The 27,753-nt window shown below is 40.8% G+C and overlaps 1 protein-coding gene across 1 annotated transcript; it reads right to left on the reverse strand.

Annotated features, from left to right (window-relative positions):
* Positions 1-26,548, reverse strand: plin1 (perilipin 1). Its single transcript, XM_031564434.2, has 9 exons — positions 26,422-26,548; positions 26,119-26,173; positions 25,696-25,894; positions 22,548-22,630; positions 22,126-22,402; positions 19,142-19,332; positions 16,702-16,830; positions 14,065-14,259; positions 1-1,838 (listed from the first exon to the last, which is right to left on the reverse strand). Exons 2-9 carry the CDS (start codon positions 26,161-26,163, stop codon positions 1,521-1,523), a joined length of 1,437 nt encoding a protein of 478 aa, XP_031420294.1. The 5' UTR covers positions 26,164-26,173; positions 26,422-26,548; the 3' UTR covers positions 1-1,520.
* Between the last annotated feature and the right edge of the window lie 1,205 nt (positions 26,549-27,753).

Below are 27,753 nucleotides of genomic sequence, written 5' to 3' on the forward strand. Positions count from 1 at the left end.
CAAAATGCAATACTTTCTTTTATTGGGAAAATATTTTGTTAGGGTCCCTCAGTCACTGTAGCCAGTATTGAGTAAGCAAATGTTTGAAGCAAATAATTCTCATACAATACCAACACCTGCAAATTGTATGGGCAAATATCATTGACTATTGCATATGCAGATCCTTCTGAATCCCTGAATCTATGTCATTGAAAGAGTCTCGATGACCACATTTTACCAACAAAGAGGAAAACGCATCCATTTTTCATTTATTAATATGCTTGGCACAGCTAAATTTCTTGGATACTCTCATAGTAACATCAAAACAGAACTGTCACTCTGGCACTCACAGCCATTTTCCTTCACAACTGATACATTTCAGAGTCAAACTGTGTCAAGGTTTTAATGCACCATGCAGCCTTGAGGAGCCACAGCACACACCGTTCCAGTCTTTATGGAACCTTAGGCATGGTAGCCTCAGTCTTTATGGAACCTTAGGCATGGTAGCCTCAGTCTGTTTTCATCCTACACGTTACACCAGTTTCAGTTGGACTGTCGGCTGCACTAAGGGCGGTTAAGAAAGAGTAAGGATATGGTGGGCATATCAACTGTTTGAAACCTTGCTGTCAGAATGAAGCCTGAATATTATGTGTGATAATTCAGCTAACATTGTCCAGGAACATTTCAAGGCAATACTAGAGGTGGATTAGCAAGATGGCTCAGTGTCATTGTATACATGATTATTCAGCGCTCATGACACTGCCATTAGTTATAGATGTATAATTGTAATGTATACACTACATTAGTGCTACTTTCTTGTTGTCACGGCTGCGTGATGATATGAGAAATGGCGCAGCAAGCGAGCCTTCATAGAATATTTAGTCATAGATTTGAGGGGAGTAAACTTGCTAAGGCCTTAAGCGTTACCTGATGAGGAGGAATAGTCCAGTTGAATTAAGTGGCAACTTAACACGGCAGTACCGTTTAAAATCTGCACAACATTACACACCTCAAAGACATGTCATTCATTGTTGCTTGAACAACAGTTTGCTCTTCTGCCGTTTCTAAAGCCTGAACTACTGTAACAATATCTGCAAAGCCAATTTGTTCATAGCATCAGCACAAGCTTAAGCTCAATATCAGATGTCAAAGAATGGTTTAGATTTCATTTTCAAAGGTGGGGTTTGAGATATTAATTCAGAGCACTGTAACTCTTATCTACAATTTCCCACACCAATCGTTAAGTCATATGCTCTAGGGGAAAAGTATGCGCTCTGCCCCAGACTCTGAATAAAATACATTTAGACTCCAATGTCCAGATATCCAAATAGACTTAAAATATATAGCCAATTAGATCAATGCCAAGGGGGTACTCATATGTGGGTTTGTTGGGAGAGGCTTTGGAACAATGAAACAGTTGGAAGTATTAGTTTGGCAGTGTTTCAAAAAAGCTTACTTTTGCCAAAACTACTGTTAATTATTTTGTTTGCAATAGCCAGTAACAACACTGAGCTTAGAGGGAGTTGATGATGCACCAAGCATCACGCCTTGATAACAGTGGTAGAGTGGGTGGTGCGTGTTGACATAGTCAGGCCCATCTTACCCTCGCCCATCTCTTTGGAGCTTGGGGGAGTGAGAAACCTGGATGACCCACGGAGGATCACTCTCTGTTGGGTAGGGATCTCCTGAAGGACCCTCTTCTGCAGCAGCCGAGTCTCCTCTGACACCTGGGGCTCCATGGTCTCAGATGAGCTCTGGGCATCTGGGTGACCTGATCCAGTCTGGGCACAGGATGTGCTTTTACCCCCTTCCTTCTCCTCTTTCCCAGTGGGGGCGGCCTGTTTGTCTTCACGGGAGAACTTAGGGAGATACAAATGAGCAGATTAGAATGACATTTTTAGACCTGAATAAACCTGATAATTGAACAAAGATAGCTGTCAATTCCATCCCACTCTTTCAACTACTTTCAATAGTATTAGAATGTATGTGTTAGATTTTCTTGGACTAACTAATGTTCTTAGTAACAATCAAAGGAAAATCAGTGGATTATATGAATATATATATTTAAGAAATGGAATAAACATCCAAAGCATTAAAGCTTGAACCTTGCTCTCATTTTATTTCTGGGACATCTTTATTTTTTAATGTCTAGCCATTAACAGTTCCACCAGATGTTGTTGGCCAGAGAACCACAGCTGTAATCCAAGAGAAATCCGTGCACTAGAACACTGCAAACCTTTTTACCGGAATAGTGGTTTTGAGGTTACTTGTGCTGTGTGTGTGTGTGTGTGTGTGTGTGTGTGTGTGTGTGTGTGTGTGTGCATGAGGAGGGGGTTATCCAAGTTCAGTTTGTTTCAATATGTATCTAGAAGACAATGGTATGGGGAAGACAGTTTAATAGTCTTCCATGCTGTCGGCTGATGCATGTGAACTTGAGATGACCTTCCCTGAGGGGTCAAAGGTCAGCCTCTTGGGCTCTTTCCTCACACCTTTCCAGGGCCCCTCTCTCAACATGGCCGACAAAAGAATGTAAGGAAACCATGAGCAGTGAAGCAGATAGATAATGCTGTCGCTAGAGCTTTGGAGCCTGCTCTTATTTTTTTGTCTCGAGGCTTCTAAGGATCCAAAAACAGGCACATACAGCATTAAAAAGAGAGTAGATACGTGTCTGTTGGTGGTGAAGCATCTCTTTGTCTCTTTCCCTGACCCATTTCTCAAAACCATTTCTCCCTGGTCTCTAAGCCGATATGATGAAGCTCTTTCTGATACAGGGAAATAAGTAACACACATTTGTGCAATTTTTTTTACTTAATCCATGTTGTGACAAATAAAATAAAAACATGTAATGTAAATAATTACAAATTGCCCCATGTAAATAATTTAAAAGTGCAGTGTGTAGGATTTAATGGCATCTAGCGGTGAGGTTACAGATTGCAATTAACTGAATACAACTCCCTCACCTCTTTCTTTCCAAGTATGTGGGAGAATGTACGATGTCTGTCAAGTGCCAGTGGCTACTTCTAAAATGATGTCAGCGTTTACAACCGTAATGCGTAGCCATAGTATGTCATGTGATGAGGTTACTTTAGATAGATATTTAGAAATTGTGTTTAGTTATTTAGTCTGTAAAAATATTGGTCATAGCTGTAACTGTAAATTGTGAAGTTTGGCTGTTAGTTATTTGTCCGACACGAGGTACAAAGCTTAAACGTTACGCTTTTATTGGCTATAATGTTTTTAGCAGCTGTGGGCTAATCTCAGTAACGTCATTTGGACTTTTGGGTCCAAATAACTAAGACAAATTCTAGTTTTGGTGCATAACTGTAAAATTACAATCCTGGTAGCAATTCGATTTCAACATTGACACAGGGAAAAAGGTTACTTGTGTTGGTAACTATGTCCATGGCCAGTTTCTAGCTAAAGCTATCAAACAACAAATTTAATTTAGATTAGTAATGTTACCAGTCCAGCAGAAAACATGCAACTTTGGCGTTATTATGAAAACATTTGTCCCTCATCAGCGATTTCCATGTGGGAAAGGCCACACCAATGTTTACCCTTAAGTTGCGTGTAAAAGACCATGAACCTCATTTGACACTAGGCAATTGACTCACAGTATGTGGATATCTGTGATCTACTGTTACGCATGACTAACAACCTGGAACCCTCCGTCTGGGTTTAGAACACCACCTCATGCAGGCCTAAGACCAACAGCAAGCCACAATCAGCTTCAGGGAGATGAGATACACTCCTGTTCAGAAACAAAGACACTGAAAGACTAAACAACACAGCACGACACCCATCCACCTGATGGTGAAATCAGCCCAAAAAATCTAACCCAAGCTGTTAGACGCATGTATTCACAAGTCCAGTACACGTGTCTGCAGCGGTCTGCACATTTAACAGAACAGCGGGAGCTCATCATAAAAGTGATGTTAATGAACGGCGTCGGGGCAATGAGGACGATGCATTATTCATCCATGTGAGAGGATGTGGCTGGCACACAGTGTGGGCTGAGAGGTGTCACCCTATTCACCCCTAATGTAGTCCTCCGGCTCTGATGTAAGCGTCCGCTGACCACCTACGCCACTGAGGGCACCGTAGACACTGGATACAATAGCCATGTCCAGCAGGAAGCTAATTAGAATATCAGACAGTGTTTTCCCGGAAGAAAGCCAGCAGGGTTTGTCTTCAAGGTGAATCGGTTCCTAAGAGACCGTTCCTGTTGGTTTTTTTTGTTTGTTGTGGAACTGGGATATATTAAACGGGGCCTTGATTCATTCATTACTTCCGGTGAGGACTGAGTGGACACACTCTGATTTTGTCACTTAATTAAGCGAAGAAGAGAAAATCAAGCATGCATATCTGAATTTTCATATCTCACCTTTGTAGAAGGTATTATTACCGTGGTCTCCGCATTAAGCTCACATGACCATTTCTAATAAAAACCCATTCTGCAAACAAAATAACTTGCTGTCCGTGAAATTACATCTGAATCCTGACTTTTGAACCAAGAAGTTGAAGTTGGAACCAAGTTATAAAATCAGTGGAAGGATCAGTGTTAAAACGAGGCAAAAGAAAATGGCATCAAATACAGTTTGATTCTATCAGACTACATTTCAAGTTGAACCTACATCTCTCAGCAACATGCACACAGAGAACATTCTCTCCACACACAACACTCATTTTGAAATCCTTTTCAGTTGACGAATAGTAGGCCTATGGAGCACTTTGAAGGCAACAAAACCTATTGACTAAATTGATATACAGGTACCGCTATAGGGGGAAAAGGTTTTACTAAATAAGAGTAGAGTACATCACCAGGACAACGATGCCTTCAAAGTAGGACATGTGAAGTCAAGGAGTGAATTCAAGACCAATCCATATGTGCTGGGTTTTTTTTCTCTGTTTTTGTTTGCCACCCTGCTACAAATTCTCCAGTCACCACTGATCAATGCTAATGTTAGCAATTGGTTCTCATTGTGTTCACTGAATTCAGCACAGTAGCACTAACTGCATTACGGCACACGATATTGAATTAGACATGGCTTTATGAGAAGTCAATAAAGCTGCAGTAAATAAACTAAGGGTATACAAAGACAAACAAAACAAACAGGATCTGTGGATTGGTCATGGCGTTTTCTGCCATCACCATTTCATCAACAGTATTTACTTTGTCTCGATTTCAGTCATAATGTGAAGCCTGTTTATTGTCAGTGGAGCATTGACACACAGGATTTTGTGGTCAGTCTTGGAGTAATTCTAGGCACCATCCTGTCTATAAATGCAGTATAAATCATGTTCATCATCCATACCACTATGGAAGTATAAGCTAAAATGCGGGAATTTTGTTTTCAATCAAAATATACAACCCCAATGAATTTGCAATGCATACAAATTCAAGCATTGTTATTGCTGGGTTTTCTTTTTCAATTTGTGTCAAATTGCACTGCAGAAAAATTCAAGCGTTGTTATTGATATATGTTTTTATCCAGTTTGTGTAATTCAACATGTAATTTCGCACTGAGGACATTTAGCACTGTTCCATTATTATTTCATATGAAGCCTATGTTACATATTTATTTATTTATTAATTTAATTCTCATTCTTCGTGTTAGCCTATAAAGCGCATGCCTGCTCACTGGCACAGACCTGCCATTTATCAACCAATCACCAAGGTCTTTGAAAACTTATAAACTAGTGCATGACACTTAATGTCAGCCATAGCAACAGAGTCTTCCTCTTTTTTTCTCTCTGTAAGTTCTTGCTTTTCCTCAGTAAAAGTTGGTCTCAGGTGCTTTGTGAATAGGATTTAGGAGAAAACATTTAGTTAGAAACTTTCAGTGCCAGTCAGAACTCTTAGTGGTAAGATAAAACCCTCAGTCAAAGAGCTTAGCTCTGTCAACTATGCTAATTAGCTAGTCTCCTTAGTAAAAAATACACCTCTTTAGCAAAGCATTTTACCCATACCCATAAAACATGTGACCTAAGGGTTTCCCTGTAGTGCCTTTCACCTGATCTATGTTGTTTGTATGTGTTACCTGTTCTTCTTGACTGGGGCTTTGAATATATACTTAATATTTCTTCTTCTTCTATTATGATTGTTATTGTTATTATTAGGATTATGATTATGATTGTTATTATTAGTTAGACAATTCATTGACTGGCAAGGATACCCCTATCTTTAAAGGTTTCCTTTAGAATAGACACAGCTGGAATATGCGGAAATGAGTGCAGAACAGATCATATGTGATAGCATTCAGACTGTTCAGACACCTTACAAACGCTTTGACATGACATTATTATACAACTTCTACATAGGTTTGAAGGGTTGGAAAAATTCAATCAATACATGTACCGTATTTCAGCTAAGTGCTAAATTACACCCTGGGGATAAGAACACTCAGTCCTTTCTTCTACATGCTGGAGAGAATGGTAAAGTTACATTGGCCACGGAATGAATACTGGTGGATGAATTTAAGACTGTGTTGCACTGCCGACAGATACACAGCAACGCCATTTGTGGACCCCTATGACCCAAACCACCCCCACCTCCTGTTGGTCAAGTTGCCAAGGAATCACTCAAAATATGTGAAAATTTCCTTCTAAGAGTCTGTGATTAAGGTGCATTTCAGACATTGTTTGTGCAGAATTCCTTTACCCTACTCTAAATTTAGACTGGTATGGACTGGAGTAGACAAATATGATACATAGCAACTGTTCAAATTTTTCTGGGGCCGTTCTGAAGAGAAAAAGTAAAGGGATCAAGGGATTAAGTACATCAGAGAGAGGGCATGTCGGTGACAGTATGTGAAAAAAGGCTCTACAGAACCTAGGTAAAGACATGTATCTAAGATATGACACTGCAATGCAGTGTGCAAAATCTTATCAACCAATGGTTTCAAATAGATTATTCGCATGAGGTCATACACCACATAATGCATAGAATGGACCCCTCTTGTCTACCATTATAAAACCCTGTAGTGCTGTTTTATTTCCACTCTCATACTAACTTTGTACCTCTAAGAATAAACGATTTATCATGGTTAGCAGGGGGTCTGGAATGTACAAACTGTAAAACACTAAAACTTTTTTTTTAATAAAATGGCCATTTAGAAATGTGTTCACAGTTCAAAAATGCCAGTCATCCAGAATCCCTCCAGAGCACCTGGGATCCCCAGCTGTGTGAAAGACCCCCCCAGTTGGCCTCCACACCTCAACTTCCTGTGCACACAATTCTTGACTTTGAACGAATTAGTGCCGACAAACTCCGCCTCCCTCCCTTACTCTTACAGCCTGCTCAATACGACGGACAACATTCACCACTGTTCAAGGAAATCAAGCTTATTGATTTATTATTATAAGTTTCTTTTAAACTCCTGCCTATCTTTCAAACCTGCCTGCTCTAAAAGATACTGAAAGAATGTGTGTCGCTTTTAGTAATTTACTTCACAAGGGTGGAAAGTAATGGCCATGTATTTCACAATCAAATTGCAGTTCCTTCTGAAACTCACATGATGGGAAAATGAATGCCTGTGTGCCCGGTACAAAACGAGGCATTATGTTTTCACGTTTACTGCCTCCGTTTCAACAGAAGAATAACACGTTTTCTCGCCATCAATCAGACGTAAAGGGCCTAGTCTGTCTCTGATTAAAGCCAAATTTGGGTGTTTCCTTCAAAAAACAACACCTTTCACAGGCCCCGAAAACATGCTTGTGCACGTGCCTTTGGTCTGGCCGTCCCTGCTACCTGCATTCAAATCTCTCTCTCTCTCTCTCTCTCACTCTCCCTCCCTACTGCAGGCCGAGCTGGAGTACTCCACCGAACGTGCCTTGAACCATCCACTGGCCTCTCATACCGTAGCTTATTATTTCACTTGTCTGTTAGACAAGTAGGTGTTACTGAAACCTATCCCAGCTGCTGTTTATACAAAAGGAGCTGCATGATTCATTCATTCATTCAAGCAAACACACACACTCAGACACACACACACACACACAAAGAGAGGGAGGGAGAGAGAGGGAGGCAGGGAGAGGGGAAGACAGAGGTTTTCATCACTCTTTCCTCTCCGCTCTCTCCTGTCATTTACATCAGCTCAAGAAAGAAATTCTCTCAACATCCTCACAACACCTGTTGAAGGTGGCTACATGAGTGTTCTCCCAAAGCATGTCACTTGCTTCTTCCTTCCTGTGGGCTCAGAGGACAGCTTGTGTGCAGCCTCACTTTTTCTATATATAACAATATATATATTTGTACCTGTGACATCATTGACTATTCTATGACAGGTAGGGTTGGGTACCGAGAACCGGTACCAATATGGAACCGGTTCCAATACAACCGGTACCTACCCGGACCGAAATGCAACGCAGATTTCGGTGCTTCATTTCGGTGCCTGAGCCAATTGAAAACGGTTGCTAGGCAGATTCCGCGGGGCACATGTAAAACTGCCCCAGCTCCCAATGTAAACTTTGTCCTGTGTCGCTCACGCTCATTGGTGTTTTCATAGCAACAGTCTTATGACAGTGAAGAGCATGCAGCATTTCACAGAGCAAGCACAAACAGAACTAGCCATCAACCTTTTAACAGAGAAAATACCGAAAGGTAAACGGTCAAAAGTGTGGCTGTATTTCGCACCAAAATATTCAAACATCGCGACGTGCAGCAAATGCAACAAAACAATTGCGTGAAAAGAGTGGAGAGAAGGCAAAGAGTCAACGGCAGTTCAGCAACCGAAGACTGAAAAATAAACGGAGATGACAGCTATACTTAACCTACGGTAGTCTCTTAAAGGGGCAGTACACATTTTCTCGTACTCAGTGTGTTCAAGTAACAAGATTAACTATGAACAAGCTAGAAAAGATAGGTATAAACAAATCATAAAATGGTGAAATTTCATGAAATAAATGCAAACAAAATAATACATTTTTGACTCCAAAGGCAAATATGCTCATATTTTTGCAAAAGAAGTTTGAAGCTGTTTTTTGTATTTATTTATATTTATTTAAGTATACTATAAACTGTTGTTTACAGTTAATATAATGTTCATAGTTTGAAGTTAAAAAGTTTGAAGCCAAGTGTTTTGTATGTATTTATATTTATAATATACTTTAAACAGTTAATATATTGTTCAATTTGAAGAAAAAAAATTGAAGCTGTAGTGTGTGTACAGAGTGTGTGTGTGTGTTTTGTATTTATTTAAGTATAGTCTAAACTTTTGTTAACAGTTCATATATTATTTAAGTTTTAAGTTAAAAGGTGTTTTGTATTTATTTATATATATAATCTACTTTAAACAGTTCATATATTTGGCAATAAAGCTTAAATGTCGTCAATCGTAAACATTTTTTTATTTTTTTATAAAAGTATCGGTTCCGGCACCGTTTAGGCACCGGTATCGTTTTAAAAGTATCGGTTATGTACCGGTATCGGATAAAAACCAAACGATACCCATCCCTAATGACAGGTCAGCAGGTCACTTCCTGAATGAGAGACTTGACTGCCGTGCTGCCAGGTGGACACTAAATATTTCAGTAGAGCATCAAAGCAAGGACGCTGTTCATTGTTAGTACCCACGTCATCAGGCCTGGGGAGAACACACAGTTTGAATGAAAGCCTTAGCTCTTCAATGAGTAGATCAGTGAAACCAGTACATGTAAATGATTGCAATCATCTGTTTTGAAGGACTACAATAGTTATAGAAATAGGGAAATCTGAAAAAGAAAAACCTCAGTGATGCCACCTCATGCATTGCGGGTATATTCTGTCAAAATCTTAAAATATCTCATGCTATCACACCAAACGTACAGTTCAGTACTCTCTCTCTCACACACACACACACACACACACACACACACACACACACACAGAAACACACCTCCTCACTGAGTTCTGTTTCACGACTGCTTGGGCAAGTGGAAGGCAGGCATCATGCCCATGCCTGAGACTGGAGTGACATGTGAGTAGGGTTGGGTACCGAGAACCGGTACCAATATGGAACCGGTTCCAATACAACCGGTACCTACCCGGACCGAAATGCAACGCAGATTTCGGTGCTTCATTTCGGTGCCTGAGCCAATTGAAAACGGTTGCTAGGCAGATTCCGCGGGGCACATGTAAAACTGCCCCAGCTCCCAATGTAAACTTTGTCCTGTGTCGCTCACGCTCATTGGTGTTTTCATAGCAACAGTCTTATGACAGTGAAGAGCATGCAGCATTTCACAGAGCAAGCACAAACAGAACTAGCCATCAACCTTTTAACAGAGAAAATACCGAAAGGTAAACGGTCAAAAGTGTGGCTGTATTTCGCACCAAAATATTCAAACATCGCGACGTGCAGCAAATGCAACAAAACAATTGCGTGAAAAGAGTGGAGAGAAGGCAAAGAGTCAACGGCAGTTCAGCAACCGAAGACTGAAAAATAAACGGAGATGACAGCTATACTTAACCTACGGTAGTCTCTTAAAGGGGCAGTACACATTTTCTCGTACTCAGTGTGTTCAAGTAACAAGATTAACTATGAACAAGCTAGAAAAGATAGGTATAAACAAATCATAAAATGGTGAAATTTCATGAAATAAATGCAAACAAAATAATACATTTTTGACTCCAAAGGCAAATATGCTCATATTTTTGCAAAAGAAGTTTGAAGCTGTTTTTTGTATTTATTTATATTTATTTAAGTATACTATAAACTGTTGTTTACAGTTAATATAATGTTCATAGTTTGAAGTTAAAAAGTTTGAAGCCAAGTGTTTTGTATGTATTTATATTTATAATATACTTTAAACAGTTAATATATTGTTCAATTTGAAGAAAAAAAATTGAAGCTGTAGTGTGTGTACAGAGTGTGTGTGTGTGTTTTGTATTTATTTAAGTATAGTCTAAACTTTTGTTAACAGTTCATATATTATTTAAGTTTTAAGTTAAAAGGTGTTTTGTATTTATTTATATATATAATCTACTTTAAACAGTTCATATATTTGGCAATAAAGCTTAAATGTCGTCAATCGTAAACATTTTTTTATTTTTTATAAAAGTATCGGTTCCGGCACCGTTTAGGCACCGGTATCGTTTTAAAAGTATCGGTTATGTACCGGTATCGGATAAAAACCAAACGATACCCATCCCTAATGACAGGTCAGCAGGTCACTTCCTGAATGAGAGACTTGACTGCCGTGCTGCCAGGTGGACACTAAATATTTCAGTAGAGCATCAAAGCAAGGACGCTGTTCATTGTTAGTACCCACGTCATCAGGCCTGGGGAGAACACACAGTTTGAATGAAAGCCTTAGCTCTTCAATGAGTAGATCAGTGAAACCAGTACATGTAAATGATTGCAATCATCTGTTTTGAAGGACTACAATAGTTATAGAAATAGGGAAATCTGAAAAAGAAAAACCTCAGTGATGCCACCTCATGCATTGCGGGTATATTCTGTCAAAATCTTAAAATATCTCATGCTATCACACCAAACGTACAGTTCAGTACTCTCTCTCTCACACACACACACACACACACACACACACACACACACACACAGAAACACACCTCCTCACTGAGTTCTGTTTCACGACTGCTTGGGCAAGTGGAAGGCAGGCATCATGCCCATGCCTGAGACTGGAGTGACATGTGAGTAGGGTTGGGTACCGAGAACCGGTACCAATATGGAACCGGTTCCAATACAACCGGTACCTACCCGGACCGAAATGCAACGCAGATTTCGGTGCTTCATTTCGGTGCCTGAGCCAATTGAAAACGGTTGCTAGGCAGATTCCGCGGGGCACATGTAAAACTGCCCCAGCTCCCAATGTAAACTTTGTCCTGTGTCGCTCACGCTCATTGGTGTTTTCATAGCAACAGTCTTATGACAGTGAAGAGCATGCAGCATTTCACAGAGCAAGCACAAACAGAACTAGCCATCAACCTTTTAACAGAGAAAATACCGAAAGGTAAACGGTCAAAAGTGTGGCTGTATTTCGCACCAAAATATTCAAACATCGCGACGTGCAGCAAATGCAACAAAACAATTGCGTGAAAAGAGTGGAGAGAAGGCAAAGAGTCAACGGCAGTTCAGCAACCGAAGACTGAAAAATAAACGGAGATGACAGCTATACTTAACCTACGGTAGTCTCTTAAAGGGGCAGTACACATTTTCTCGTACTCAGTGTGTTCAAGTAACAAGATTAACTATGAACAAGCTAGAAAAGATAGGTATAAACAAATCATAAAATGGTGAAATTTCATGAAATAAATGCAAACAAAATAATACATTTTTGACTCCAAAGGCAAATATGCTCATATTTTTGCAAAAGAAGTTTGAAGCTGTTTTTTGTATTTATTTATATTTATTTAAGTATACTATAAACTGTTGTTTACAGTTAATATAATGTTCATAGTTTGAAGTTAAAAAGTTTGAAGCCAAGTGTTTTGTATGTATTTATATTTATAATATACTTTAAACAGTTAATATATTGTTCAATTTGAAGAAAAAAAATTGAAGCTGTAGTGTGTGTACAGAGTGTGTGTGTGTGTTTTGTATTTATTTAAGTATAGTCTAAACTTTTGTTAACAGTTCATATATTATTTAAGTTTTAAGTTAAAAGGTGTTTTGTATTTATTTATATATATAATCTACTTTAAACAGTTCATATATTTGGCAATAAAGCTTAAATGTCGTCAATCGTAAACATTTTTTTATTTTTTTATAAAAGTATCGGTTCCGGCACCGTTTAGGCACCGGTATCGTTTTAAAAGTATCGGTTATGTACCGGTATCGGATAAAAACCAAACGATACCCATCCCTACATGTGAGTGGAAATATTTTCAGGACATTTGGTTCTGTTTACATTCCCGACTTCGAGCTGACTGCTGAGCACTATGAAGAGGGATGTAATGACGGGAGAGAATGTTTGGCTGCTTTATTTGAGCTATATTCGCTGTAATCATTACTGCAGAATGGACGGATCAGTCAGGAACAACCTGGACTCCTGCAGTAATTACTGGTAATGAAGGCAAGATTTGAGTTGAGCACAACAGTATAATCCCCTCTTTTATCATATCCCTGAGGCTGTGGTGCAGGGAAATGATTGGGAGAGAGAGAGAGGGGATTCTGTTTCCTATCTCCGTCTATCCATTTAAGCTATACACACAGGGAAGAATATTACAGCTTGAATCACAAAAAAAAAACCATCATGAGAGATTTGGCTTTGAGAGCTAAATAACTTTCAGACATGAAAGAAATTGCTTCTATAGAATCCTCTATTGATGGTCAAATAGAGCACCGGATGCTCCAAAGATACTAAAAAAGAAGAGGTTTGTAATAGGTGATCAAATTTGAGGGTGAAAAAACGGTCAGAAATCTCTCCACATGGGCTTTAGAGAATTCCTTGTGAATATGTGAAGACAGTTTAAAAATAGATTGCGTTAAATATTTGAATATATGAAATTCAGACTCTGGACACAGTGTTCCATTCTGTGTGCTTATGGGTGCCATGGATTTGAATTAATGACATCCATTCCAACCAATATTACCTCTGAGTAGAGACATTTATTTGTTTAAGACACGTTTACTTGAGGTTCTAGAGTTACTTTGCTCAAATTGTGCGCGAGAGTAAAAACGATACATTAAGTTGAAAGGTCATTTCCACCCAGTGTTTTGGTAAAGATCATTAAAAATATGCATGTGAGTTCATGACCAGGATTAAATCTACAGAGTTTATCAATCTAAAGTACAGACACCATGTGTGCTCTCTGTGGGGGCAAGTGATGAATCTTCATTACCCAAAGACTCTACTGTCCATCGAGAACAAAGGCAGCAAAAAAATCTGCCACGTCATTCGCTGGAAGGGGGTCATTACTGGTGAAGATAATGGGTGATTGGATTGGGGAGGCAGGCTGGGATGGGGTGGCGGTGGGGGTGGGTGGGGGCATTGGGGCCAAGTGGGGGTGGAGGGAGACGGATGGATGAACCTGTGGGTGCGTGGAAGGGGTGTGCGCACGTGAGACATCCACGTGCCCGTAGATGCCAGACAGATCCATGCACGTGAGCAGACAAATCAAATCACAAGCGGGGATGACTGACTCACCAGACCAAAATAAGGGATGTTGTTGAGCAAGCGCTCCTTGGCAGAGCTCAAGGACTCTACAACCAAGTCGGACCCATCCTTGGCCAGACCCACAGTGATGCTGGGGGCACTCTTCACCCCTGAGATGATGGACACGTAGGCAGTCTGAATTTGCTGTCCCACAACGCTCACCAGCTCCTGCACCCGACTTCCACTCTGCAACACAGTAGGGAAACACCTCTATCACACAAACACTCATCAACTTCTCAGATCTGCTGTTCTGCTATAAACAGTAACACGTGCAGTGGGCCACTACACATACACATGTGCATGGCTTCATCCCCAACGGGTGGCAAGCTGCAGCACTGTTACATAAACTACATAAACACACATACTTTATGGCGTATGGTCACCGGCTCATCAGTCAACTTCGACTGAGCCTTGGCTTCCTGCCATCACAGTGAAAGTATCAGAGGGGAATGTTGTGTAACAGCACTTAAAATCTCTTTATACGACAGCCACCCACCCGAATTACAGTGCAGGGGGTGGGGGGGGGGGGGGCGTGGGGAATGCGTGTTGAATGCTAAGAATGTCTTTAATAAAGATTTCTGAGAATTCCCCCCTATAACGCAATGGTGGGGTCAGATTGGGAGATCCTCAGGGCCATCCTTCAGAGGGAAAGACCAAATAGATTTCAGCTGGTGTTTGATGTAGGGAAGAACACCGATAGAACACTAGTAGAGCTAGTGAATACCCCAGGCCAAAGTAGAGCACAATACATTGAAATACATTCTGTTAAAAAAGACATAACAAAGCATAGCTCAACATAGCTGGAAGCTGATTGTGGGTGTAAGCACTTGATCCACACATGCTAACCTACTATCGGTCCTTATAATAAATAGCAATAAACATAAAACAAAGCAATAATAAATACACCTGCACTCTAGGATCGTTTTGATGGAAAACATGCAAGTGACGGTATTGGCAGTAAACTGTATTGTTTGGAGAAAGAAAACGATCTGTCTATTTGGAGTGGGAATGTGTGGCTGATCTAAAGCTTCAGTAATAGGGGTTCGTTCATCTAGTGCTGCAAAGTTATAATACTCTAATCGTCATCACAATCTCTGACCTTTTCAGCTAAATACCTGTACCAACTGTGACATGGAGTGAGCTTAGTTAAGCTGAGCATCGTTTTTTAATTGAAAGGGTGCTTTTAACTCTCTGACAAAGATCAGATGTAGACAGCCAACACTCTGACAGCCAACACTCCAGTGTATGAAGCACCTGAAGGCTGCCGATATGAACAAAGGCTTCACCAGACAAAGTGAGGACACCCATCAACATGTACCTGAAACATACCGTAATATGACTGACAATTGCACAGTTAGGTTGATGGTCTTTGCAGATGAGCAGATGAGCAGATGTTTACCTTGTCTATGTTAGCCAAATTCTATTTTCCTTATTATTTATTTTATGTATTTTGAATTCAAAGGTGTACTCAAACATTGGTAAATACATTTAGCGATCATCATTTTTAGCCATCACTATCCACTATCCTAGCAGAAGCCAGATGGAAACCAGGCTTCTTCAGAATTTAATGACAAAAGACAAGAAAATGTCTATAACAATAACACACGTGAAATAACCTTTAATGAAACATTTCACATCATTATATTCTATTTTGGATTATGTAGGCTACTTTTTTTCCCTCCGACTATAGTGACGAGATTGCTTCTCAAAATCATATCGTTGACTATTCTATGACAAGTAAATCTCTCGCTATACAATAGCCTAGGCTTGCACATGCATTTCAATGAATATTTAATAATAATTAGCCAATAATAATTGAGTGTTGTACCGAGTGTTGTAGAATGTTTGGCGTCCATAAAAACATATAGTAAAATGCTACTGTGTGGGCAAGGGAATCTAAATTGGTGTTGCCTTCACCAATCCGATCAGAAACACAGTCACGCCATCACGAAGATATGATGAACTATTAAACTGCATGTCCTCCATTGAGTTTAATCAGTGAAATGCCACTGTATATAATAAAACACATGTAGATACATCTTCCTGCACATCTGTATATGGTGAGTTCAGAAAGCAAAGTCTATTGGTTGAAATTGAATCGAGACGTCACATCTGTTGGAAACGACCTTGTAGGCTAAATTGATTTTGAACATTATATTTCACAGCCAAATATTGCTGATGTGCAACACACCTATCTTAACAAATAATTAACATAGGATAGTATTTATTATTTTATTATTTACTATGTATTATTTTGAAACGGTTGCTCCCTTTTATTGTGAGTAAAGGTCTCTAATATGCGTGTAACATGAAATTGACTTGATGAAACCAGCCATGACACAACTACAAGTTTGTGGTCAACCCTCTGTATCATAAACTAGACACCACCCCACCACCTCACCCCCACATCCACTTCTAAAATGTTGGAGTTGGAGCCTCAGTTGCAAAAGTGACTTGTCGCTCCTGCAACCGACCAAGTAAGTTTCTCTTCAATTGATATAAAGCATGACCTTGACTTAACCTAGAGAGAGTGGTCTTTGGTATATTTGACTAATATCTATTCAGGACCATTAATTAAGGTATTCTATGCGCTGCATGAACATAATGATATGATGTCAGTGCTGCAACCTGAAGTGCTTCTCCAGTCCCCTCCTGTCTTCTCCTTTGAGGTTCTTCCACAAACAGTCCAGCTACTGCACCACCGAGGCCCAGAACTGTAGAACTCACAGTCTCCAGGTTCCGCTTTCCAAAGTCGGCCTGCACGAAAAACAGGGTAACAGAACAGAAAGTCACTCTGGTGATGCATTACAGAATGTCTCTGTGACCTATTTCGTATCACATTTTGTGTCAAAATAAATGTAGCATATGAATGTCCTGTCTGAAAAATGGAACATATTGACGGAGAGCTAAGAACCCTATTTCGAGAGCATCTAATAAGCTTGTCCCAGATATTATGCAAGGAATATTCCCTCTATTCAGATCCAGTCCATTGACTTAAAATTATTGAACTAATATTGTGTGTCTAGACCCGCTAGCAGATTCAGTGTGAATGCATGGCGTCAGTGCTTTCTGGCGAATGATCTGTGATCTTCTCCTTCAGTATCTCTGTCCCTTTGTTCAGTCTAAGGCCACAAGCGGACGGCAATCCTGCTATGCAGACAGGCAGGTTTGTGAAGAACAAGTCTATTCCATAAGTCTAGTGCAGATACAATGTGGAGAAGAGGGCTCTATCAAAGGCAGAGCCAAATTCAGCACCCTTTCACAAAAAACACTTGCAGTTCATCATCCTTTATCAGCTGACGTCAAACTCCTGAATGTAACAAGAACATCCAGACCCTCATCATCACTGGCCTTCAGCTTTGGGGTTTTGCTTCTCAAAAAGGAAAGAAGAGAAAGGCTACTGTGTCAAGTGCTACAGTGGTGGGAAAAAAAAGATATGCAGCGCTCACAAATAAAGCCACCAAGAGCATGCTATCCTGCTACCTCTTTTGTTTTCTGTTGTATAATTTTATCTTTCTCTGGAAAATAAATTGACACAACCTCCTATTCAAACATACACAATTTCACTATGTGACAAATACACTGTTTCAATTTCACATCTGACAAGGAGAGACAAACTATTATAAAACTACTGTTACATAGGCGCTGAACAGAACCTGGAAGATTCTCTCATTCATTCATTCAAAACTTCACAAGATAATCAAAGGCATTCCTCAGTAATAACACTGTCACAGATTAAAAATATCATAATTCCCTCTTTTGTTATGTGTCAGCTCTCCATCTGTAAATGCAAAAGAATCTGTTTTTATATTTGTATTTGCGAACATCTGATACTTACTTGAATAAGTCCGCAGAACTATTAATCCTCTAAAAATACTTTGACTCCAGAACCACAGGATAATATGTGAAATAATGTGAAATACCACAGGATAAAAAATGGCCTTGTGAATTTCAAAGCGGTGGTATGATGTCTGTCTTTTCTAGGGGTTGTTTTTTCAGGAATTAGGTCAGACAAAAATGTCTGCTTATTGCTATATTGGGCACTGCTGCCTTGCCAAAAGAACACAATGGAGCTGCATTTGCAGTGCTATCAGGTAAAACATATTGGCTGTTCACTGACAGGACTGAAAGGTGGTAACCCACAAAATCTGTCCTGGGACATGAACTGCTTTCTTCCTAAAACTATGCTGATTCGCATACCCTCAGCTCCGTTCACTTCTGTTCCCTTTTAAACGCACCAATTCAAGCACTAACACACTGATCACAAAGCTTAAAAAACACCCATACACTGACTTCAGTGTAAAGAACTCTCAGGGGCAGAAGTACTAACACGTTAGCACCCATGTTAGGCATAATATTATCTCAATGTGTGCCTAAAAACTTGGCAATGTACAAACACATTCTGCCTGCTGCAAACTAGACTACAATAGGAAGTATTTTTTTAATCTTCATATTACAAACAACAGATAGACTCTGAACTGCTGTTGACATTCCACAACATGCTTAAAGATGGTTGTTGATATATGAGCTCAACAGCCAAACAAATTACACTCCTATACCCTCATATACCTTCTGTGCTCCTGAAGCCACATGTTGATTGGCTGGAATTGTTCATGGTTCGGTCCAAGCCACTAGGTTTGTTTACCATTTTCAGAGCCAGGACTGTGTACAAATACCAGAGTTTTATGAGCACACACACACTGAACTGACATCTAGAGGACCGTGAGGAGCACGTTTGACAAACCGTGTATTGGTTTGGAATTGCGAACCTGACCTTTAAGTGTTTATTAGCTGCACATGAAGCAGTTTTTGTTTGTATGTTTGTGTGGATTTTATTGTATTGGATATGAGGCCAATACAAAAATGAGGCCAGTATGACCTAAGTGAAGCCTTTTTCAGTGAGTAAACAATGTTGGCCAGGGCTGACTGCATAGGTCATTTGCTTGAGGATACTTCCTATTAAGCTGCATGCACCAACACAGCCGAACAACAACAACACACCACATGCACAAAACTAAACCCAGGGAGGTAAAAGGGAGCCCACAGGTCTGTTCGGCCGACGGCTTACCAGTGCCACCACTCCAGGGATGCGTGCCACCAGGTCCTGGCCTTGACTCGCGGTGTGTTGGAGCTGCACGGCTGTCTGGCTGTAGGCACGTCGGCATGCAGTGTTGACCAGGGCACTGAGCCGTCTCAGGCTGGGCTCTGGGCCAGGGGACCTGCTATCACCAGGTTGCTGCTCCTTCGACACGTCTCCTTCTGAAAACGAAAATGACCCTCTCAGTGACAAGTATACATGAAGAAAGACACATTGTTGACTTTGTCTGACTTTCTTTCTGTTTTGTTTCTCACTCCCTTTCATTCTTTTCTTATCTCTCTGTAGCTTTTTTTCCTCTATATTTTTCCTATTTAAATGCACAATGTGCAGTTCTAAGGGATTTTAACTTTTGCTGAAGATAAATGTACTGGAAGCATTCACACCCTCTTTCTTATCTATCAAATGGTCAACATTTATTGCCGAAAACAAATTCAGTGTGGTTTCGACAGTGAACGATTCATCCATTGTGTTTACAGTTCTAGCAAGCAAGGCCCAATCACTCCACTCCTCTCCTGCAGTTTCACAAAACCACTAATGTAATCATGAAATATCCGTATCCTCTCCCTGACCTACATGTATGCCTCAGGCTCACTAGCAGGCTTCACTCATTTGGTCAGACAGCGACTGGGGGTAACTCTGGAGTCCACTGGCTGATGATATATCCTCCCCGGACAGTCGCACATGAGTGGAACATGAGCTCATCTGACACCAGACTTGAGCTTCAGGACAGAGTTAGTGCCTTGCCGCTTGCAATGAATGTAAACGGCAACATGCAGTTGGCATCACAATGACAGATAACAACATCCTGCCTATTTGTGAGTAGGGGGGGGGGGGCAGACTTCCATACAGCACATCCTCCAACTCGATACATGGCCATATCGCTGACGAAATTCAATTTGGAAGGGCAGATGAAAAGCACGCTAAACGGATTGTCTGTGGAGAATGCTCCATTAAGGGAGGCGGCAGGCAGGCAGCAGCGCCAGAGAAAAGGCTGAGGAGGCACCATTACAGGGCCGGGCGGCCAACGTGGGACTGCTGGCGGTCCACGTGAGGCTGGCATTACTTCTGCCACACAACTGAGACACTTTGGCATGCTCCATCAGAGCTCCACAGACCAGGTGGAGAGAGAGGGAGAGGGAAAGAGAGGGGGAGCAAGAGAAAGTAAGGGAGGGTAAAAAGAGAGGAAGCAGAAAGAGAGAGACATGTACATGGGCTTGTCCTTAGGGCAAAGGGAACTTTGTGTGCTGTTGTTTCTCGGGGCCTCACCGCCTGTGGGGTGTTGGGGGTGGGAAAAGAGGGAGCTGGTGACCAAGCATTCCCACACAAACTTCTAACCTCCACCAGCCCCAATTCCCAAAAGTACATCATGAAACCAGCCCATATAGCAGTGCCTTCAAAAAAACCTCTGAGGCCCAGGAACTCTGGGTGTCTTTAAATAGTACAGAGGCCCATATTTTGCACTAACCATAAGGTCCTCTGTGGGACTTTTGTTTTGTTTGTCAGGGGAGTTGGGGGGCGGTGGGGGGCGGGGGGCAGCGGTCTGGTGGCCACAGATGATGAAGGGACCAAGGGACATTGGCGCACTACAGTGGCCAGCAGCCGGCTCTAATCATCAGCTCCAGTACAGCATGTTCTGTTCTATAGGGAGCAAGACCCTGAGGCTCAGCATGAAGTCAGATGGGGGAGGCAGTAGGATTTAACCTCCAGCACCAGGGGCCAAGAGCTCTTCCTGTTCCCCGGGCTGAAAAAGGGGGTAACATTACCTGTGTGTTTGCATGTGAGCAGACCACAGGCAGCGAAAATAACTATTACATAAATAATAGGCAAATATTTAGATAGTCAAATGAACTTGCAAGAACATAAATGAAAACCCCTCAAATACCTCATATTAGCCTTCACATGATGAACTGAATTGAAAATTCAAAACACTACTTCAAAAACAGCTTGATGAAAGATCTGTGCGTAACTCAACAAAAATGGATTGTTCACATGGCTCACATGGATTGTTCACATGGATCTCTACAGCACCCTCCTGTGGTAACACCCAGAACAACACTTTACTTATTCCTTGACCTCATCCTCATGCTATTCCAGTGGTCACATCAGCCAGTATCTTCTCATCAGTCATTTGTTTTGAAAATAAAGATTAAACTGTTTTTGTGTCTCATTTTGTTTCTCGATGTCTGGAATTTCTACTCTCCAGACAAAGAAAATGAATCATGATCATGAATATTATCCTCCTGTTCCTCATCCTGATCAAGCTTAATCTCATGTTGACGGATTCTAGTACTTGGTACCGAACACAAATGGACAAAAAAATAAATTCATACTGTTCTATATTAATCAAAAAGAGGTCCACCTAACAGGCAAGCAAACCTCTTCACTACCAGGTTAGTCACGTACCAGAATCCAGAGCTATGAGGACATCTAGTGGTCATAACAACTAAAATAAAATGTGCAAATGTGTTCTCCAGTTGACATGCCTCCTTTAGTCAAAGCCTTTTATAGGTACCCTCACCTACTTCCCCCCATCAGCCATTAGAAGTAAGAAAAAGTTTAATCCTAACCCCAACCCTAACCCTTCCAAAAGTGTGTTAGATTAAGGTGGCAGCCTTAAGGTTAAGGTTATTAACCAGACTAGGTGAACCTGCTGAACAGCAGAGAGAAGGGATTCAATAAAAGTCTGTTCATGAGATACTGGTATCTGTTAAAATTAAATAACCAAAGGATGAAAGTGTAGAAAAGGACTAAACATAGTTCATTACAGACTGAATGAATGCACTCTTGTTTGGGTCAAATTGATGTCAGTATGAGGAAACACACTTATTTTCAGTGATCTGGACAATAGTGTGTTACCTACCAGTTTTTAACACTGAACACAGGTATTCTGTAGTTTTTTTTTTTTTTTTTTAAACCAAGCATTTTGTCAGCAGCCAGCTTGACGTGTTCCTCACCTTTCTCCACACCCGTCTCATCGGGGGAGGGGGGAAGAACGTAGGCGACCAGACGCTCGGCTATGGTGAGGGCACTGTCTGCCCCCTCCTCAGCCAGACGGACGGGCCTGCTGTTCAGCACGTACAGCGCCCCGTCGCTCAGGGCAGTCCTGGTCATCTGGAAGCCCCCAGACGCCAGGCTGACGACTGTGTCAGACGCCGCACTGATGGGAGTGGTGATGCCATCCTTGGCCGTCTGCATGGTGGAAGCCACCGCCTCTGAGATCCCCGTGGCCAGCTGGGTAAGAGAGAGAGAGAGAGAGAGAGAGAGAGAGAGAGAGAGAGAGGGAGAGAGAGAGAGAGCAGCACAGATGGAGTGTCTGTTAAGGACACACGAGGGAGGCACTGAGTGTCTAAAAGTCAGCATGAGTGTTCCTGGCTACCTTCTCAGGGGAGTACTGCAGAGCTGGGATCCTCTCCTCCAGATGATCCAGGCCTCGACAGACCAGGATGTTAGCGGCATTGACTGTGAATGTCAGAACAGGGCAATGTCTTACTTGGCTGCACACACTGATAGCTTTGCCACACACTCTCAGACAACGGCAGTTGTTTTTAGGGTCACTGTCATGACAAAACACATCTTTCTCTGTCTCAAAGTGTATGATTTTGAATATCCTACCCTCATTTTGAAAGTGTACACTTTCTATGTACAACACTGCATTGTTTAACATAAAGACATTATTTGACATAAGGTGGATGGACGTATTAATGTATTTGTGTAATTTATCAATTGGTGCCGTATAGAATGTTACACATAATTTGTGTAGAACATTTATGCTATGTAAACCAGTTTGCACAATAAAGCATCCACTTTTTCCAATATTAAGCTAGTATTCAAAATCAAATTGACCTTTGCCTTAGCTCTTGCAGACAGATTATATTGAGTAATCCCCAAGTGGACATACAAGTAATACCAATATTTGATGTTATTGCCCAATTAATCATGCAATCACAAAGGCATCTGAACTTCGGAACAAAGTTTTATTTTACTCCCACTCTCACCTAGTTTTCAGACACTTGCACAACCTGGTACACTGTTGCTACCGAGGTGAGTCTGTCTTTGCCTCTGAGGGATAGTCTGCCATCCCCAAAGAGGAAAAGAATGGAACACAGTCTAGCCATGTCTGAGAACACTTCAGCTGATAGGGGCTGGCATGAGACCGCAGCGGGGAAAGCATTCAGCGAAGGCATTAGGGATTTCACAAGGACAGTGCAAACCCACAGGTGCCCTGGGGGCATGGAAGGACAACTGGAGTTTAACAAGTTCATGAAGAAAGCTTTACGTTCCTAAAAATGACAGAGGTGTTTGAAGGTGCAATATGTCGTTTTTGTTGTATTGAAATAAAAAAAAATCCAGACCTATAATAATGATGGACGTCTAGAAGAAGAGTTAAAAACATCTTATTTTACAATATCTTGATTCCTTGTCCCGTATTTGTATATGTTTATAGTCTTTTAATCATACGTTTGTGAAACCTTTTTTATTTTTTAACACTAATACTTTTAGATAATGGTGAGATTGTTTATGTAGTTATTTTGAGACAGAGATCAATGTTGACCTGAAAGTGCAGAAATAATTCAATAAAAAGTCTACATCTTACAATAGGAAGAACACATAAGACCATCAATAACACAATGACATGTAATACACTGTAATTATGTAATTATGAACAGCATAACATTTCTATCTTACCTTTTTAGCATAGAGTTAGTGTCCCAGCCTTTGCTTTAAAGCATTGTCGAAATTAAATTAAGTGCCAGCACAGGCCATTGGGATTCCCTGGCTAACAGGTCTTTCATCTTAACGACATCAACTAATAACTATTAGCTATTAAACATGTCACACAAAGTCAGAGCTTAACTAAACTCGTCAAAAAAGTTTGGAAATTTGTGTTTGGTCGGTTATTTCTCTGTTGTTACAATGCTAATTATAGCATATAATGCCAATATAAACTAGCGAGTCAACAACTTTGCTAACACAGTCAAACATCAAGCAAGTGCAAGACAAGACAAAGCAGGACAGCAAATAAACGACTTACTGATCCAGCAGAAAGATGGCTAGCTCTGAATCGAAATCGCTACCCGATCCTAGTCGCGCATGCTCAGACACAAAGGACCGGGCCGCTCCAGAAATCTTACATACCGCAGCATTTTCCCTACAGACCCCCGATGGCAATGGCGGAGAGGCCATTCTCCATAATAAAAGTAATTGTAGTGGCACAATTTTTTTCAAGCTGTTATTTAAAGGTAAAATTGTTACATATTGTTGCTTTAAGACTAATCTATGCAGCTGTAGGACTGAGACCACTCTACCACTCAGACTGAGACCATTCAAATAAGTCCAAACATGATAAAGAAATCATCTTCCAATGCAATATTTCACTTCAGCACTCTTACATTCATTTCTCTGCCCCTAGTTTCGCCCCGGTATGGAAAAGCACAGGGAGAAAACCAGAGACAGAAGATTGAGATAAGTCTCAGCAGGGGGGTGGGTGACCAACAATTGGTACACTGCATCTCTGGAATGTTTGTTGGGGGCACCATAATCCAACACCTAACCCCCAACAAATTAGCAGTTACCAGAGGAAGAAGGCCATCTGTGATTTTCCAATCCAAAGATCCTTTCCTGCTGATCCTTCCTGTCAATACTGACTCTTGTTTTGAGTTGTTTGGTGGATTGGATGTTTGAAATCTCGATCAGTAACAAGGAACAAACAAGACATATTGGCAATTTTACACTTTATTCATTTAATACACCGTCAGGGAGAGAATGGAATGGCCTGCCATGAGTCCAGACCTCAACCCAATTGAACACTTGTGGGATCAGCTTGGGCGTGATGTACATGTTAGAGTGACCAACACTCCGATCCGTGTGGATCTTACACCCGCTACTGAGGCTCCTGACGGTGTATTAAATGAATAAAGTGTAAAATTGCCAATATGTCTTGTTTGTTCCTTGTTACTGATCGAGAGTTCAATCATCCAATCGACAAGAATCAATATCAACAGGAGAATACACTGTTTAGCATTGACAGAGAATTTTGGCAATTTTTACTAGGGCGCTACCCACATAATCAGCTGTGCTGCTCATCCCACAAATGAATGAACCTTACAAGTTGTACATCATTGTAAAGGTAAATTAACAGGCTTTCCAACGATATAAAATAAAATGCCAATTAGCATTGTAACAACAGAAAAATTGTCGGCCAAACACACATTTCCAAACTTTTTTGACGAGTTTATTTACCCTGGGCCGGATTCATTTCATAAATGTTTCATAGATTATACACTGACAAGCTCATTTTGCTTGAAAAGTTACACAACTAATAATGACAAATACTTTTAAAGGATGTTGGAAATAGCTGGATTTCCTTCAGGTTTACAAATTCCACTGTTTCTACTAGAATGGAGTAAATATGTATATCTGGTACATTTCTCTGTAGCATTCACTGTTTTAGTCTTTGGTTCTTAATGGCACGATGTGTTATAATGCCCAGTGGTTAGTCTGCCTTTAGTAGGGTAGCTACTTACTTTGCGGTTCGAGCTTATCAATGGCAGGTCGCACACCCCTCACAGCCAAGTTACCAGCAGTCCTCATTCCGCGCTCGTACACCTCACACACGTAGTTCACCAGTGGATGTGTCTGCTTAGTGCCACTGTAAGTCCTGTCGATCATCTCACAGGTGCAGCTGACGACGGGGAAGTTAAGGAGACGGACAAACACGTTCTCCTACCAGGAAGGGGACACATAACAAAAACAGCATATCGGGACGATTATAAGGCTTTCCAAATATAGCATTGTCAGCCAATAGCTTCATTCTTTAGGCAGTGAAACATATTGTGCACAATCTTGCAATTTTGACTGGTGGCTTTAGATAATGCTTTTGATTTCATTTAAGTACTATGAGCAACACTGAAAATGAAGATTTGTGTCGCTCGTTTGACGTTGCCTACCTGCTTCTGTTGTCCATCACACACAGCTGTTTTCTCCGATGCCATCTTGACAAAACTGTTGATATAAGTCTATGATGAGTATAAACTAGAATTTAATCCACAAGTAATAATCTACTAATGGTAAATTGCATCCAGGGCACAAAGAAACATTGGAGTAACCTGACCGCATGCCCACATTGCTAACATTAATCTTAAAACAATATGCAAGACTAATATTGAATAATTCCAAATTGTATGCTGATCTGTTGCCTCACGTTTGCGTGTGAGTGAGTGAGTGAGTGTTTAAATTCTCCTTGCACTTACCATTAACTTGTAAGGACTGAGACTGTGCACCAAGAAACTTGAGAAATACTGTTACATATAGGCTACCCTAGGTCGACGCCCTCACATACTCTCTAGAGCATGATTGAGAGGGAAAACTTGCCTCACCAACACAAATAAATCACTAATTGACACAATGACATTTCCATGACGATCCGCCCAAAATATCATTGCATTTCCATTCAGTTCCACAAGGCGGCAGATATCCATTAGCTTTTGACTATTATTTGACAAATAATTCAGCTAAAATGTAAATTGGCCATTCATATCGATAATTCCCGCAGGGAGGTAATTGCTTCGTGACAACAGACCTACAAACAACATTAACGTAACTATTTGGACTATATATTATTGATGGCTCAATTGGCTATAATAATCAGCTGTGCCTTATGCTGTCCAGGCCTTCTTCACACACACACACACACACACACACACACACACACACACACACACACACACACACACACACACTTACTTTTTCTCTCTCTCTCTCTTGCTCAATCTCCCTGTCTCTCTCTTTCTCACACACACACACAGATGTTCAAACATAGTTCATATTTTTTTCCTTTTATGGACTTCCATGTTTGTTCCTTTATGAGTAGCGCTGTGGACTGCATGTTTTCTCAGGTGATGAATCACCTACAGGGTCCTCTGGCTGAAAATGAGCAGTCCGGTTTATTATCTTTTCCACTGAGAAATGGGTTTAAACCCTCATTCTCATTTTGTTTTCCTTGGTATTGATTTAGAAAAACAGTGCATCTGACACCAGTTGACACGTGAAATAAAATCAATGTTATAAGATCTATGCCAACAGTTGTGAAATGTCAACGTGTCTCTGCCAGCATTAGTGCTTCAACCTTCACCGAATCATTCGAACAACACAGATTCATGAATTATTTGAACAGGAAATATGAGACACACACACACACACTTGAGACACCCTCTGACATCCAACATGTGGCTGTAGCTTAAAAAAAAGATATAAGCTAACACTGCCTTGTGGGGAATCATGAGGTTATTAACATCTTCAAACAGTGTGCTGGCCTCCAGGAGTGAATCATCAGTGGTGTGTTGTGGCGTCATCAGTGCTGTGAGACTGACTTCAGCCAGGGTTTCCACCATGATAGAGAGAATGAAGCCCGCTCTAGTTTACTCATGCTCACAACGTAGCACCAAATGAGTGTGTAAGTAACAATATATATGGAGATTAGGTTGCATGCAGCAATGTACAGTTCAAGCCATCATCTTGGTTGCAAACGGTATTTGTGGTTGTGTGTGTGTGTGTGTGTGTGTGTGTGTGTGTGTGTGTGAATG

Source organism: Clupea harengus, chromosome 3 (assembly GCF_900700415.2).
Source record: "Clupea harengus chromosome 3, Ch_v2.0.2, whole genome shotgun sequence".
In the NCBI taxonomy this organism is placed as follows: domain Eukaryota; kingdom Metazoa; phylum Chordata; class Actinopteri; order Clupeiformes; family Clupeidae; genus Clupea; species Clupea harengus.